Source organism: Globicephala melas, chromosome 11 (genome assembly GCF_963455315.2).
Source record: "Globicephala melas chromosome 11, mGloMel1.2, whole genome shotgun sequence".
NCBI lineage: Eukaryota > Metazoa > Chordata > Mammalia > Artiodactyla > Delphinidae > Globicephala > Globicephala melas.
In genome coordinates this window covers 53,424,337-53,441,648 of record NC_083324.2, presented here as the reverse complement: position 1 = coordinate 53,441,648, position 17,312 = coordinate 53,424,337, and the positions used below count along the sequence as shown (strand labels likewise).

The window sequence follows — 17,312 nt, the reverse complement described above, 5'->3', positions numbered from 1 at the left end:
TTGGGGCCTTTTTCCCCTCCTGAGAAACAGTTTATCAGTGCACAACTGCACATAGGCTCCAACTAATAGAACAGACCTCAGAATTCAGAAAATGCTTCCTCTTTCCTAAAAAGCAGAACCACATTCAATTTGAAAAGACATAAAATCATGAAAATAAAGCACTTGTGTTGCTAATATGAAATAATTCTTAATCCCAGAGAAATGTTCTCCAAGTTTATAATTTCACATTCATTCCAAGTGACATGCCTAAAAGGACTCTTCCTTGGCACCTGTCACTGGGGATGGGGGAAGATGATGGCTTTTGCCCACCCCAGGAATGGACTGTTGGATATCAAGAATGTGGAAAGTTAAGGCAAGAAAACCATTATGACTAGTGGCATGACAGAAAAGGGATTATTTTAAATATAGGTCACAGAGTCTGCAGTGATGCTCGCTGAAATGTTAATTCAATTCAATTCAACTTGACAAACATTTACAAACAATGTGCTGTTGAACTGAATTGAAATGTTTACACTTATCCTCCTGTGATATTTCTCTGCAAAATTAGGAAGTAACCTTAGACTATAAATTAAATTCCACCCTGAGATGAATGTTAACTTTGTAATAAATACGGTCATCAAATATTTACATCTAGCCTTGTTTCAAGACACCTGTCATCGAATTACTTAGCAGCTTTGATAAAATAATGCAGAGTCTAGCATACTTAAATAGTATGAGAAAAATACAAACAAGGGAACAGAGCTTCCTGAACTTTTAGTTTAATGGGCAACTATGGATATTTGTGGTAGACAGTTTCATGTTTTCACCACTGTGTAGCTATCTCCCCACTTCTGACGAAGGCACTTTATCCCTGCTTCTAACAGAGGTACACTCCTCACTCAGTGTCAGTATATTCTATATACGTAGGAGGAGTCGACAGTCTTCCCAGTGCCAAGGGAGAGCATGTGACTCAATATCACATTTCCCTGGCAACAGTGATTGATTCAGATATGGACATTTGCCTCATTCAGAAGGAATTAAAACTTTCCTTGGGATTGTTGAGAAAGGAGCACTCTTTCCTTTTGACCTTGAAGTTGAACCTGGGAGGCTATAGATCTGACCCTCCTGGCAGCTACCTTCCTACAGAGGAATAAACTGAACATGGAGGAGAGCAGACCTGATTGATGAACAGAGATTAAGGCCTGGTGATCTTGTTTAAGCCCCTGGAATAAGCCATTCCATAGTCATCACTACGCTGGCTTATCAGTAACATGAGCAAATAAATTACCTTTCTTTGTTTATAATGTCTTGAATGAAGGTTTATGTTGCTTACCAACAGACACAGTATTTACAGATTTTTCAAACTACTTTTTAAACCAAAATCAGCAGAACTGCTGACTTCTAATAGTCCTCTGAAAGTGCCAAAGCCGTCTTTTTCCCTGTCCTTATATCTAAGCCCTTCGCCATGTAACCTTGCAGTTCTTTCTGCCTCTTGACATTGAGTTTGGCCATCTGACATTGAGTTAGGCCATCTGATCTCCTTTGGTCACTGGAATGCTAATAGACATGATGCAATCAGGAGCTTAAAGTATGCTTGCCTTCTTGGGCTTCTGTTACCACCATTACAAAACCAGGCTCTGGCAGGCCTGTTGGTCCAAGGAAGATGCAAGACATGCAGGCAGGAGACCCAGACCCTCCTCCTACCCCCACAGCCACCGCAGGATGAGATGAAGCCACTCCAGCCAACTTGCAGACCTCTTAGAATAAACGATTGCTGCTTTAAGATACTGGGTTTTTAGACAGTCCTCAGTGATGCTCAGAGCATCACTGTCACACAGAGAGGCGCATAGGGCACCCATACCTCTTCCCTATAGAGAGAGGAAATTGTTTAAGTCTCTTAAGGAGACACTGCAGGTTTCTGCAATTGAAATATGAACAGGGAGTAAAGAAGGAGAGATTATCCAAACCAGAGATCACAAACTCTGATGCTTCTAGTGGCCAAGCAAGTAAGAAAATAATAACTAATAAAACTCATATAGCATGTGGCATATGCCAGGCACCATCCCGGGTGTTTTACAAATATCAATTCATTTAATTCTACTAACAGTTGTTTGAGTTCGAAGCTGTTGTTACTTCCATCTTACTGGGATGCAATGGAGGTAAAGAAAGTTTTTGCAACTTGTCCAAGTCACAAAGCTTGTAAATGGTGGAGCTAACTTTTGAGTCCCGGCTATTAGCATTCTGTGCCACAGTAAAACAGGCTCAACAAAAACCAGGGGGTGTGGGGGGCGCTGTGGGTCTCCAGAGTCAGGCATCACCATGTTCAGTGCCTTGTCATCAGGTGGGACTGAGAACACTCTGATCTTTTGAGAAAAACCACAAATCTAGATTTTTGACGGTCTCCCTATTAAAAAATATTTGGAATGTTTAAATGTTTGATATTTTAAAACACAATCCAGGTTAACCCAATGGAGCTCAGGCCCAACAAATCACATTCAAAACTACATTTGGCCATGGGCTGCCATCCACACACACTGGTCCAAGCTTACCAGCAGAGTCCTGCTCTGGTGGCAAGCACCCAGCACCTGCATCTCAAGAGTTTTCCTAGTGTCATTGAAAGTAGTTTCAAAAGCTTTGTCCTTACGTTACAAGAAGGCAGCAATGACGGTGCTTCCACATCACCCTTACCTGTATGTCTTTCCACCAGCCCCACATTCTCACAGACCATCTTTTCAGGTCCTTGAAGTCACCAGGATCTCTCCCACACCCAGAGATTTGGGTCTGGTGCTCCCTCCTCCTGAATCAATCTTCTCCCCTTTCTTCATTGGGTCTTAGTTGAATGCCACTTCCTCCAGGAAACCTCTGACAACGTCCCTCAAGAACATACTAGGGAACCCTCCCAAGTGCTTCTGGAGCACCGTGTACCTCCCTTTACCAAAAACTAGGTGCACCTGTATTTTATCTGCTTTGTCACTTGGATGTATCTCTCACTAGGTTGGGATACTGGAGGGCAGAGGGTAGAACTGCTTTGTTGGCAATTCCTAACACATACTAGGTACTGAGAAGATGGTTATTAGATGAAAGAAGGAATACATATATGGAAGAACATCTTTCTATTAGACACCCATGGACACACACACATACACACAGAGCAAGTACCTAGATAAAGCAAGAGCGCGGTTAACTTTTTCCTCAAGGCCTAATGTGCCCAGGGCCTTCCAGGTCATCCAGAACTTGAATGCGTCCGGTCTTCTGCTACATTGGATAGACTTGTCTCCTGTATCATAGCTGACATCATAGAATTTATCCTGTTGGAAGAGGTAAGATGCCTTGGCAGAGTAGCATTTCTTAAGAAGGTCCTTTCGGGGAAAAAAAAAAAAAGGAAGAAAGACAAACTGTAAGACTGTCCGTTTTAGAATGCAGTTGATTTCAAAAACACATGCCCACCAACAAAACCTGTATAATATTCTACCACTTTGTGCACAAAGTATTTGGTCTCGCTCTGTGACTGCCCTACGTCAGGAAAATTAGGTGTGTATTAACTTTGAGACACAGATGACCTGTTGTGTTTTCAAAAAAACCAAAAACCCCTCAGAGTTGAGAAGCTAAGTCCATCTTCACAGTTGTATTGATGACTATTAAGAAGCTTTGAAATGATCATATCATCATCTGTATAACATATGACATCAAGATGGGCCAATTTCTCAAGATGAAAAAAAAAATTGTCTATAACTCACTCAAGGCTCTGTATTAGAAAAAAAATACCCAACATATTGTACATACTTTATACAATTTCACAGGCAAAAAACTAGGCTTTTAAATCCAAATCCTTTTTTCAATTCATATCCATATTGAAAAGGCCAGAATTGACAGTAACCCAGAGATTAAAAAAAAAAAAACCTGAGGAAAGAGCTTATGGAAGAGTCAAACAAGAGTCAACACGTTTTAACCACCACTAAACAGCACCTACAATTCCATAGAATTGTGGGGGGGGGGGTTGGTCTCACACAGGTTTTATCTGCAACCAAATTCAATTTGCATTTACTGACTGGTTACTTCTCTCTATGATTTACCCTGGGTGACAATTTGCCCTGTTTATTGTCATTCTAGAGTCTTTACTTTGACCTCAAATTATTAGAGTTTAAGCCCTATTTCCTTCAATGTCATGTGGGATCTAAGAAATCCCAGGTATCCTAGCCCATCCTTCACAGCCCCACAATCCCCTGAGCATCTTCACTCCTAGAGAATACCCATTAGAACCTTCTGCTTTCCTAGCATAACCAAACTGCTCAATGCCCCTTAATCACTAGATCATGCCCCATTTGTATCTCTGTTCACACAATTTGCTTCTCTTTGTCTCTGTTTTAATGTATTTGACACACTTGAAAGAATAAATGCAGCATATTTATAAGTTGTGAAGTTTACTAACACTGAACACAGTCGCCTCTCTTTCTCTAGGTCTGCCTTTCCTTTGGGTCCCATCTCAAGTTCTGCTTCCCCTCCAGCTTCTTTATCTGCCCATCACGTTGGACTACCTTCTTCTTTTCACATTTGACTGCATTTGTTGCCTTTGCTCCTGTGCTGCCCCTACTAAGTGAGCAGCCCCACATATTTTCTCCTCGTGAGGCCAAGCAGCTTCTTGAGGGCAGGAATCATTTCCTGTCCATGTCCACATCCACAGAACTTAACACCATTGGGCACAAAGACCCTCACTAAGCAGTTAGGGTGAGGACACCACCTCCCATATTCTGTACTTCTCTCACATCCCCCTGACGTTTAGTATGAACAGAATAAACACAGATACAAGAACTTCTCATTTGGTGCATCTTCCAAACTTTAACAATGCAGAACCATCAGTGTCGTACAGGAAGCTATGGAGAAACTCCCCACGAGTCACGGAAGTCCTAGAAAATGATTTCTCCTGAAGAAAGAATGTATTACATGCCTCATTTGAGTGATCATCATGTACTTAAAGAATAAGGAGAAAATCTCAAGGTATCACATTCCAAACAAAAGCACACATTCGTTGTCTTAATAACAATACTGTCTTGCGTGGACACGAATCTGGGTATTATATGCTCCAATACCAAAAAGTATGATTCTATAATATGTAAAAAATGATACACCAACTATAGTCAAGAACTCCAAAATCTGGCTCATCCAGTATCCAAAAGTAAACTGATTTTAAACTAATAAAGGAATACTAGTAAGCCTTCAGCCTGGCTCTGATGGGTAATATTGGTAGACACAGGGGAAGAGGAGATTGCCCCGACCTGATCAGTAAGGTAGAAAAAGCCCTTATTCTTTAATCTTTACTATAAATCTATCATCAATCTCTCAACTCTGATCACAGCTGTAACCACTGCATCTCCCTACCCTCAAAGGTCAGGAAATTTGGTTACTGTTTCCATAGGAACTACAGCCTGACCATATAACATTAAAAGACCACTGTAGTTTAAGGACAAACCACACGTGCGCGTGTGTGCGCACACACACACACACACCCCACACACTTATACTTGCATCATGATTATAAATTTACTTTCATCAACCATGAAAGATTCAAAAATTCCCAAAGCAGATGAACTTTGGACATGTCTTGGGCAAGTTTCAGTGCCTTCTGTTAGTGACTGAAAGGGAGAGGAAGCCCATCCATTAGAGGAAGACAAATGGCATCATCACAGACAAATGGAGAAGCAAAGAGCCCAGAAAACATATCACAGAATGAGTGATTACCCTGTAGTCATGACACTGTTGATCTCGCTGCACTGAAAAATTCTCCTGTCTTGGGAAGGTTTCATAAAGAACAACTAAAAGTATTTCGATATTTACTTTATCAAAATAAATGAAAACTTTCCTCCCAAAGTCCCTGCTTTGCATTTTAGTTTCTATCTTTGTATTAAAATGGATGAGCTGTCTTTAGTTTTAAGATAGACATCAACTAAGAGAAGATGTTCAGATCTCCAGAGAAAACATTTTAGAATAAGTATGGTAAAAGTTAACATTTTTGAAAACATTTAATTAGTCACTGCTGTGCTATCAAAGAGAAGGACCATGCTCATCTTTATATTCTTAATCCTAGCAGGACAGTAAATACTAGTTATCCGAATTCTAGAAACAAGTATTCAATGAGAATGCCAATTGCTCCATATTGTGATAGCGTCTCAAACAGTTCTCAGGAATTAGGAGACATTGGGTTAGGATACACACAGTGACAAGTGAAAGAAATGCAATCAAAGTAACTTAAGCAAAAAGGAGAATTTTTATAGGCGCATATATTTAACAATCCAGTCATATATAACCTTCAGGCATAGTTGGATCCAGGATTAAATCTGCAATCTGTCTTTTTCCTCTTGTTCCGTTTTCTTCTGTATTGGCCTCACTCCTAAAGCAGAAGGCTGGGAGGAAGCCTTGGAACAGTGTCTTCCAGTAGGACCTGTGAGCCCAGGGGGAGGCTCTGTTTAGAGAGTGATGAGAAACATAAAAGAGGCAGCCTTGGCTGGTGACGCTACCCAAGCCGAGAGACCACTGGCCTCCCAGCCTCAATCTCTTCTGAAGCCAGTGGGCAAGGGAGCCCAGGAAATGTGGTTCCTAGCAGTCAGGTCCCTTGCAGAGCAAAGCTGAGGAAAACTGGAGAATGAATTATACAGTAAAGAGAAATGACAAATGACAAGCACACTACATGAGTGCAGAAGCCACAACACTCCTTTTCACCAAGCATGTAACAATCATGACCAGAGCTAACATTTATGGAGTCCTTACTGTGTGTCAGGCACTGTGCGTGGATGAATTCATAAATCTCATAACAACCCAGTGAGGTAGTTCTATTATTTTTCAGTGCCATTGCACAATGTGTGGAAACTGCAACCCAGGGAGGTTCAGTTAATGACGTAAGATCATGTAGCTACTGAGTGGCAGAGCTGGGTTTCAAACCAAGGCTGCTAGGATTCAGGGCGTGAACTCTTCACCCATTATATTCTATTCTCTCTGCACTGGAGCTTAAATATTTGTGGAGGAGAGGGACCTGTAAAAGCTCATGAAGAGTTCTTGAACATGGCAGCAGAGAATATACCACAACAGAGGTCAAAGCAACCCACGTCCTGTTTCAGATTCTTTTTTTTTTTTTTTTTTTTTTGACGGTACGCAGGCCTCTCACTGTTGTGGCCTCTCCCGTTGCGGAGCACAGGCTCCAGACACACAGGCTCAGCGGCCATGGCTCACGGGCCCAGCCACTCCGTGGCACGTGGGATCCTCCCGGACTGGGGCACGAACCCGTGTCCCCTGCATCAGCAGGCGGACTCTCAACCACTGCGCCACCAGGGAAGCCCGTTTCAGATTCTTACTTTGTTCCTGTAAATACGACTTCTAGTCTTACTAGTGTAATATCTTCTCTGTAAAGCATTTTGAGATTTTTTTTTAAATACTTGTGACTGGTGATACTTAATTTATCACCAAAAATACATCCTGGATTATGAGGTTACATATTTTCATTGTCAAAATGAGCTAAGCCATCTTTGATTTCCACAGGCCAGACCAGATCTGCAGGCTCTTCCCAAGGAGTCAGTGACCACTCCCAGTTCTCACTTCTCGCAATCATGTTTTTCAGCTTAACAAAATCTCCTAAAAACTCTTCCCGTATGGCTTTTCACATAATCTGTCCCATATCACCATTATTTACATGCAAGAAATTGCCTAGATGCCTTAGGAAGTGGGTATATTAATCCTCTTTGTACTAATTAAGTCATTCCAAAATTAGGTATTGAGGACTTTTATAACAAGCACTATGATGCCAGGAGCTTAGATATATAACCCCATGGAGGTACAACACATCTAGGCTCACACTTGTTGATCGAATGTGCAAAACTAAATTTAGACTGTGAATAGCAGGAAGGCTTGGTTGCAATCTAGAATACAAAAGTGAATTTTAAAAATGATTATAGGGCTTCCCTGGTGGCGCAGTGGTTGAGAGTCCGCCTACCGATGCAGGGAACACGGGTTCGTGCCCCGGTCCGGGAAGATCCCACATGCCGCGGAGCGGCTGGGCCCGTGAGCCATGGCCGCTGAGCCTGTGTGTCTGGAGCCTGTGCTCCGCAACGGGAGAGGCCACAGCAGTGAGAGGAAAAGATTATAGCTTCTGATGTTGTCTTTGTTTATTTACTGAGGAAACATTTTGAGAGCCTGAATATACGCCAAAAGCTGTGCTAGGCACTGGGGCTGTAGTGGTAAATGAGAACGCCACTATTCTTAAGAACTTTAATGTGGAAATGGGAACGGAAACACAGGCAGTTACAGTACAGAGCAAGAAGGAGCAAGAAGGAAGGTCATCTTTCACTAACTTAGAGGCATTAGCACACACCACTCCCATATTTTCTTCTGAAATGTAAATCTTCCTTAAATTCGCCCAAACTATGGGTTAGAATGAGTGGATTCAGAAATGAGGAGGCTGAACTAAAAGACAGTTTTAAGAAATGCAACTTAATACTTTTAAGCAGTGATGGTACCTACAGGAGAGGGTAAAGTCAGGCTCAGTGTCTCAAAGAATGTGTAAGGGCTTCTATAAATAGGCAAGAAACATTTGATAGCACAGAGAACACTTGGCAATACTTCTGCGTGCCCTACACGCATTTAAAAATAGTTCTATCAGGCTTCTCTCCTAGGACAGATGGAGATTTTCTGATCTTCCCCAGGCAACTATCAACATACCTTCTCTGTTAAAGATTATCTAAAACAGTGTTTTTCAGTCTCTGACTACAACCCACAGTAAGAAATTATTTTTCAATAGTGACAGCATCCACTCTAAAATACATGAAACAAAAGTTTCTTGATAGAGTATCCATCACTTCTACATGAAATGCATACTGATATTCTCTATTCCATTTTATTCTCACTGTTCATTAAAAGGGAAAATAAAACCCTGATGTGACTCATAGTTGACTATATAACTCAAGACCAATTAGTATGGTGGTTCTTAACCCAAGTTAATATTAGAATTATCCGAAGAGTTTTTTGAAAAATAGCAATGCAGGGTCCTTACTCCAGATCAAAAAATCATAATCTTTGATGTGGGGTAAGGGCAATGCTATTTATTTAAAAAGCTTCCCAGGTGACCCCATTGTGCAGCCATGACTGCAAAGCACTGCTCTGATGGGTCTTCACCTTATGTTGAAAATCCTGATCTAGAAGTTTTGCTCGGCATTACATTCACATTGAATCTAGAAAACCCTCGAGTGTTGAGTTTTCACCAGAGCATATAAACCAGCCTGATTATCTGCCTTCTTTTTGTGCTGTGACTGCCAATCATCCAAGTTTTATTTGTGTGTGAATACAAGTGAAGAATGACTTTAGTCCATGCAACTAAATAAAGAGCATACAGGTTCGATATGAATAATGCTGGAGTCTTCATCGGGGGGAAAATGCTCCGAGCTATGAAACATATGTCCAAGGATTTGGTGTGGATGTGATGTGAAAAAAAATCCCCACAACCTTAATCTATTACACTTTTCGGTTTGCTAGGTGTTTGTGATGGGGGACAAAGATTCACTTGTTTTTGGAAGCTTAATCATATCAACATGGATACGAGTAAACCTCACTCACTCAACTGAGATCTTGCATTACTCCCATCTCTGAGTTTCTACAATTCTACCTGATACATATCTATTGTCACCCTTCTTGTTGCAAAAGGGAGTTAAGGCAGCTTACAAAAATACGATATGGTGGGATTAGAAGAGAAAAGGAGGAAGGGGAGGCAAGACAGCAGGGAAGGTAGGAGGATGAAGGAGGTGGGGACGAGGGGGAGGAGGGGAGGACACGGGGTCCATTCCGACAGAAAAGGTGATGCGGAAACACGATGAAATGTGGAGTGACATCTGTGCACAAAAGTTACGCCAGAAGGAGAATGAAAGGGGACAGATATTTGCCAAGGTCTCAGCACACCCGGTCCCACAGGCACAGCAAAAGCGTCCAGGTGTCACTTGCTGCTTCTGAGCGCTGAGTCTTGACTGTGAACTGTCAACTACATCATGCTGCCCCATCGCCTCACTCATCATTCATCTGTAATTTGAGGATAATGACATTGCGTTGCATCCCACCTCCCGGGGATGGATATTCATGGCACAATGTTTAGGTGAATGTCTGGAAGAAAACATTTATTAACTCAAGACATATTTCTTCAGTCTAGATGGCTTAGTTGCCTCTCTGCAAAATAGGTGGACAGACATAGATGGAAATGAGGTCTTTCAAATTGGACAAAATGGACACCGAGCAAGTGTGCTGCTTTGGACGGGGGCTATGAGAGCGATTCTACAGCAGGAGCACAATATTTAACAAAATCAATCTATGTCTCCAGCTTATTGCAATGCTGTTCACAGGGGCACCTTCAGCAGCAAGGCTGCTGGCCTACATTTCTGGGAGTTTTAGCATCCTTGAGAGGTCTGGCCTCTGAGGCCTGGAGCACAGGTAAGAGATTGATTTTGCACAGGGAAATGCTACCCAGGAGGGCCATTTCTGAAACACAGTTCCCTGATTTTTGTAAAAATCCCATGAAAGGGTTGCTGGAAATTGTTGATATTACCATAACCATGGGCAATCCCACAGAAAACTGGCTTAAATAATAGTTTGAAATGAACTAGGAAGCACTTGGTAAAAACCTCTGAATAGAACCTGGGATGTAGTGAACAAAAGCATTCTTTTCCCAAAGACTCATAAAATACAGAAATGTGCTAAAACAACAAAGAATTTTCCCACTGTACACATGGACATTTGTCCACACAGAAGAATCTGTGCATTCACATGTGCCCTCAATTTGGAGAGAACAAGGAAACAAGAAATGGCATGCACAGGGTGCCCAGCACATGGCTGGCAGCATACTGTGCACTTTTGGACATTCTCTCACTCAAGGTCATAGCACTTCTTCAAAATGGGAAGTGTCTCCATTTTACAGATAAAATAATGGAATTTCAGAGAAATTATGTGACTTGTCAAAGTCACACAGGGCAGAAGCAGAGGCAGAATCTGAACACAAGTCTTGCTGGGCATCAAGGGCCCTAGGTGGAGGGAGGTATGCACTGAGAAATCATATTTAATCCCAGAATTTCCTAGTCAAACTGTGGTCCCAGAGTGTGGGGAAGACAAAGTCCTCTCCTCCGGAGGTTCTAAATCAGGGATGGGCGAGTCTGTAAACGAGTTCTGTAAACAGCCAGAGAGTAAATATTTTCAGCTTTAGAAGCCATGGGATCACTGTCACCGCTATTCAACTCTGGGAGTATAACGTGAAAGTAGCCATATGGGATCCTTAAATGACCAGATCACACATTCTCCATTTCGGACTGTTTAGAACAGGTCAGAAATCAGGCAGTAACTGGGGTGAAGGCTTCACTCCGACGCTTACCCCATATCCTCAAGCCCTCGAGCAGACCTCTGCTCAGAACCTCTAGGAAGGCCCTGTGCGCTGACAGGTCCAGTGCCCAGAGGCACAGGAACTGCAAATGAACCACAGCTATCTTTCTTCTCCCGGCCTCCCCAAATCTATGAAATTGGTACAGTGATGAGGGACAGCATATCTTCTCTATGATTTCATGTAGCCTGGAACCGATGAATGACATTTTTGGTCCTAAACAATTATGATAAATGCCCTGAATGTAAGTGATGCCCTGTCTCAAGGATGCCTAAAGCAATGGTGGCTTTGGGGGACATCCCCATGTGGGGAACGTTAACCCCCGCGGGTCCCCATCACTTCATTGTTAAACTCTACAGCCAAAATCAGACTCTACAGTACACTGAAGATTGCTGGCTCCATGAAGTTCACCTCCCCACCCATCAAGAGTGAGTCAATCCCACAGCACAATCTTTTTAAATTAAAGAGACATATAAAGAACTTCACTCCCCTGGAGGTTTTCCTCTTGGATTTCAACTGAACCCTTTAAGTGGAAGGCATCCTATAACTCTCATAATGGGAAAATAAAATCTGTTAAAGTGACTAACCTTCTAACACTTGCTGTTCCTACCTCACTGGTAGAAAACAATCTTTTTCTTATTATATATAAATTCCTGATTCTCAGTAGTTCTGAAAAAAGCGATGTATTTCATTGAATTTCACTACATCTCTGGCAAGTTGGATATTGAAATGGCACAAAGACGCTGACAATACTCTAAATGAATGCATTGGTATTTCTGTGACTGGGTGTCAAGGGTTTAATCCGCACTATGGTGCTGTCTAAAACTGGTAATAAAACAGAGGAATAATATGCCAAGATAAGATCCAAAGGACATATAATAGTGACATGTGCTACTCCGTGACAAGGGCATAATGAAATGTACTGGGGAGAGAGTAGCCTTATGAAACAGAAGCCGTAAACTTCTTTCTGACAACTGCTGTGAGCTAGAAACAGGCAAGATGCAATCCATCTACCTTGTTCCATTTCAGTTTCTGGACCAGGTTTAAAACTCAGCAATCCATTAGTAAGATGTCACAGCAAGAGATGGAAAACATTTATAGTACACAACTTAGGCTCTCTGCCTGGTTCCCAGGGACTCCTTACTTCCCTTCTCTCCCACAGAGATGGTCACATCACATCGTTCCCCTGCCACATCCCCGTGGTCCCAGCTTACTGGACCAGAGGTGGAGAAGACAAGTAATTTGGAATGAACACTGCGAGATCCTAATTTAGCTTGTGTTCGTCTTTTGGGTAAAGATGTAAACATCATACTGTGAAGTGCCAACTTTTACCTGTCACATGAACTTAAAAACAAATAAAATTGTTATGAATTTCAAAATGATATCACTTTGGATATGCAAAAATGATACTTCACTTTTCTTTCACTGAAATCATTTCTGATTTTGAGCTATGTTTATTTCCAATGCAAACTATTTAATCGGGTCACTTCCAGAAGAACTCAAAGCTCAAACTGAGTGATTTCTCAGACCATGCAGACATAAAACATGGGCAATCGAGATTTTTCCTCTGAGAGTTTTCCTCCTCTTACTTTTTGTTTAACGTCGTTGGGACATTCACAAATGCCGCTAAGGAGGGTTATCAGATAAAATACAAAACCACCTATTAAACTTGAATTATATACAAATTTCATATAAATTCCTAAAACCCAAAATTTTTAGTAAAAGTATTATGCCATGCAATATTTAGGATATACTTATACTAAAATATGACATGTCATTTATCTGAAATTCAAATTTCTCTGTGCATCTTATGTTTTCAATTGCTAAATCTGCCGACTGAAGATAAGGAGGGGACATCTGTTTCTGCAGTGTGGTCACCACTGTCCTTGTGCTGACCACCTGACCATCTCTAGCTCTTTCCAGATGCTCTTTCCTGCTTATGTCTAAAAACCTGCCTTGGGCTGTGGTTGTCAGATCACGAGTCATGCTCCTTGCTTCTTGACCCTATTTCCAGTCTCCCTTGTGCCCCCCATTCATTTTCAGTCACTTTTGGTTGCTCTTCCCACCAGCCACTGTGAAGTCTACAGGAGAACTGGGGGTATTCTCAGGCACTCTCATGCCTTGGATATACCCGCTTCCCATCTCTATTTAATTTCTGCTTTCCAGATTGACATGAGAGGTGGGGGAGAAGGGAGCCTTCCCAAATCTCTGAGCCTCACCTAGAACTTGGGCCAAGAAAGGAAAGAACCCACATATTCTATTTACAGGGAAGTTCTGTTTTTTCTTGAACCCCCTGGGTTTGCTTATTCATGTTTAATACTTGGTTCTTCTTCAAACACTCTTCTCCCCGCCCCTCCCCCTCAAACTTGAGGACTGTTTATCTGCTTGGGAAAGAAAATGCAAACTAAAAGTGGATTCTGGATGATAAGATGTCCTTTCAACTTTTGAGTTTAAAAGGTAAAAATTCATCACTCTTGATCTCTGCTTTCATTTTGATTATCTGACTACAATAAAACAAACCAGAATTTCATAACACATCTTAAGCACTTGGAAAGTTAAAATTACTTTTATAAATCACCATTGGCTCGAAGAGTAAATCAACACTGTGATTATAGATTAATTGGGAAATAATTTAAATGAGAATACTCCAAAACAAAATTTAAGGAGCTGAGCCAAAACTGCCCTCAAATGTAAAATAACATTTTTACAGAACAAAAACATAAAGAAGCAGGAGTAAATGAATAACAATTAAATAAACAATAAAGATGTGACTTGAAAAAATAAATGCAAGAAGTGATTCTTATGGAGAGAAGATAAGGTAAGCAAACTAAGAAAAAATATTTTAAAAATTAAGACTTCAGGCAAGGATATAAGGTAAAAATTAGATGAAAATGATGAAATGATAGAGATTCTACTAATATACTTGAAAATCTCAATAAAATGTATTAAATATTTGAGAAAATGTTCTTGAAATTGATCAAGCAGAGCATGAAATTCTTAACAGCTGAATAAAAATGGGAAAATAATTATCTCCCTCCAAATTTCTGAACAAGAGTTTTTTTTTTTTTTTTTGTGGTACGCAGGCCTCTCACTGTTGCGGCCTCTCCCGTTGCGGAGCACAGGCTCCGGACGCGCAGGCTCAGCGGCCATGGCTCACGGGCCCAGCCGCTCCGCGGCATGTGGGATCTTCCCGGAGCGGGGCACGAACCCGTGTCCCCTGCATCGGCAGGTGGACTCTCAACAACTGCGCCACCAGGGAAGCTCTGAACAAGAGTTTTATGATTGACTTTTCTCACCATTTCTAAAAGCTGATGATCTCTATGCTCTCATAATTATTCTAAAACAAATAAGACAGTTGAAAGCTGACAGTCAAAATAATCCAACCAAGACAACATGCACACATACTCGCATGCATACACACACACAGAGTAGATTAATTGTATGTATATAGAGGCCAAAATCTAAGTATACAAATCCATTAATACATTAAAGCAATTTACTGCAACTAAATGAGGTTAATCAGTAATGTAGAAAATCAATGAACACACATCTAACTTAGTTCAGGAGTAAAATGATAGAACTACCTTATCAGATATTTAAAAGGGATACGGTAAAATTCAATACTCATTCCTAGATCATTTCTCAGGAGGATTTATACAGAATGTATATCTTAAGGCAACTTTAATAAAATCACAAAGAAGATAAAAATGCCTTCTATTTACTATTATTACTGAACATATTTTTGGAAATTTTATCAGTGCATTATAATTGCAACTGATATGAAGCAAACAAAATATATTAGAATATTAGACAGCAAACAAAATTACAGTTATATACTAATAGTATTATATATTTATAAAATGCAAGAATAATTTGAAATCTCTCAGAACTAATATGAAATCTGGTAAGATAGCGGTGGTCATAGTTAAACAAATGAATAATTTTAAATGAAGATTTTATAAGCCCAAGTGCCTCTGTTTTTTAGATAATGAGGGGGGTAGGAATGGGTAAAGAAAGGAGATGCTAGTTATAGAAGCAAAATACACAAATCTATATCAACACAGATACAGTAACATATTAATATTCATCTATCAAGAAAATTTTAAATGATTTAACTTTGACTGGTGGGTGCGAGTAATTTTTATATTCCTCATTATGCCTGACACTATGCTATTTTGATCCTATATTGCTTTAAAAATGGAAAGAAAATACCAATAACTGATATGTTAAAGGTCACCTCTGTTTCAATTTAGTTTTCTAGACCAGCTTCTTCAGCAGCGTTGTTCTTTCACTCGATCTACATTTCCAAAACACCTGCTTTTTACCCTACTACATAAATACGGGTATTATATTTTAATCATTTGCTTAAAATTTGTTTCTTACTATCCCCTGAGTTCACTTATGATAGAGAGCGTGTCTTACTCGAGTAACACATAAGAGGCTGCACACATTTGCAAGTGGAATGAAAGGGTGAGTAAATTAACAAATGCTCATCCCCACTGGCAGCACTGAACAGCAGCTGATTATTAAAATGCCAAAGCCTGACATAGCTCAATTCTGGTAATAAAAGACTAGATGAACTCGAAATGCTCCTACGGAAAATAACAAGAAAGGCTGGAAAAAAACATAAAAACTGCATCTAATAAAAAGTGTAGCAGACCTATACAAGGCAGAAGTAAACTTCTGGAAAGTACAGGAGAGGAGTGGAGCTCAGAGGTGAGCCAGAGATGCTTCCACCCCAGGGGCATGTTCAGACTCAGAAGGGCAGCTGCGACAATAGCTAGAGTGGGGAGATGTGAGGGAAGCGGGACTGTGGCCTCCACGTGCGGGGACCTGGAGTATCACCATCACTTTTCCTCCTAGCAGGCATTTCATGGGCTTCAGGAAACAGAATTCAAAGGTGGTCAATGTAATGAGAGCACTAAAGCAATCTTTTCTCTTGTTTAGGACCCAAAGGTCTCCACTGGAAAGAGAGGTCAAGATTATACTCTGAAGATCCAGAGAATCTTTAAGCGTTGGTCCTGGACTGTTAATCCCCCCCTAGATGCCCAGAAAATGAAAATAAAATCCTCTGTAAAGAAAGAGAGCTTCATTTCTAGTTTCAAATTATTCCTGAAGGTAAATTTTTAAATAAAATATTCAGTAAACCCTCAAAGATTGTAAGGTACCTCTCTAGACAATGAGAGCCAGGACTCACAGACTTAAGAAACAATAGGCATAGCACTTGTGGGAATCCAGAAACTAGAGTTAGCAGAGGCAGACTGTGAATCTATGTTCAGAATGTTCATGGAGATAAAAGCTGATCTTAAAAATGTCGACAAGAACGTAGAGACCTTCTATATGTAAAAAAGATTCAATTTGATGCTACGAAACCAGAAAGACAATAATAAGGTAAGAACCCAAGGGCTAGTGTTAATAGCGGATTAGACATAGCTGAAGAGAGAATCAGTGAATTCCAAATAGGCCCTAAAAATTATCCGCAAGGAGACAAGGAAAGACAAAGTTATGAAACTTACAAACTAGAGTAAGAGAAGAAACAGTAAGAAGGTTTAATATGCATTTAATTGGAGTGCTAGAAAAGAAAGGAGACAAGGTCGATAATTAAATGGAGAATTTTTAAAACTTATGAAACATGTCAATCTTCAGATTCAAGAAGCACAATGGAGTCTAAGCAAGAAAAACCAAACAAAATATATATTAATAACATTATAGATAAATGGCAGAAAATTAAAGAAAGCTAGAAAATCTTAAAGGAAGCCAAAGAAAGAAGTTATTTTGCCACCAAAGGAATGACAGTTAAGTAGTTAACTTTCTAATACACAATGCCAAAAGACAACAACAAAAGTCATTAAAGTTCTAAAGGAAAATTCCTGACATAATTCTATTCCCAGAAAAAATGAAATAAAGACATTTTCAAAGAAGCAAAGTCAAATAGAGTATG

At 40.4% G+C, this 17,312-nt stretch overlaps 1 protein-coding gene across 3 annotated transcripts in view; it reads right to left on the bottom strand.

Moving 5' to 3' along the window:
• The window catches only part of GADL1 (glutamate decarboxylase like 1), a 502,071-nt gene that overhangs the window by 92,112 nt on the left and 392,647 nt on the right, over positions 1–17,312 (bottom strand). For all 3 annotated transcript variants that reach the window (XM_060307894.1, XM_030830036.2, XM_060307895.1), the window contains one exon: positions 3,139–3,338. In XM_060307894.1, the coding sequence (XP_060163877.1) occupies positions 3,139–3,338 (200 nt within the window). The remainder of the gene's footprint in view (positions 1–3,138; positions 3,339–17,312) is intronic.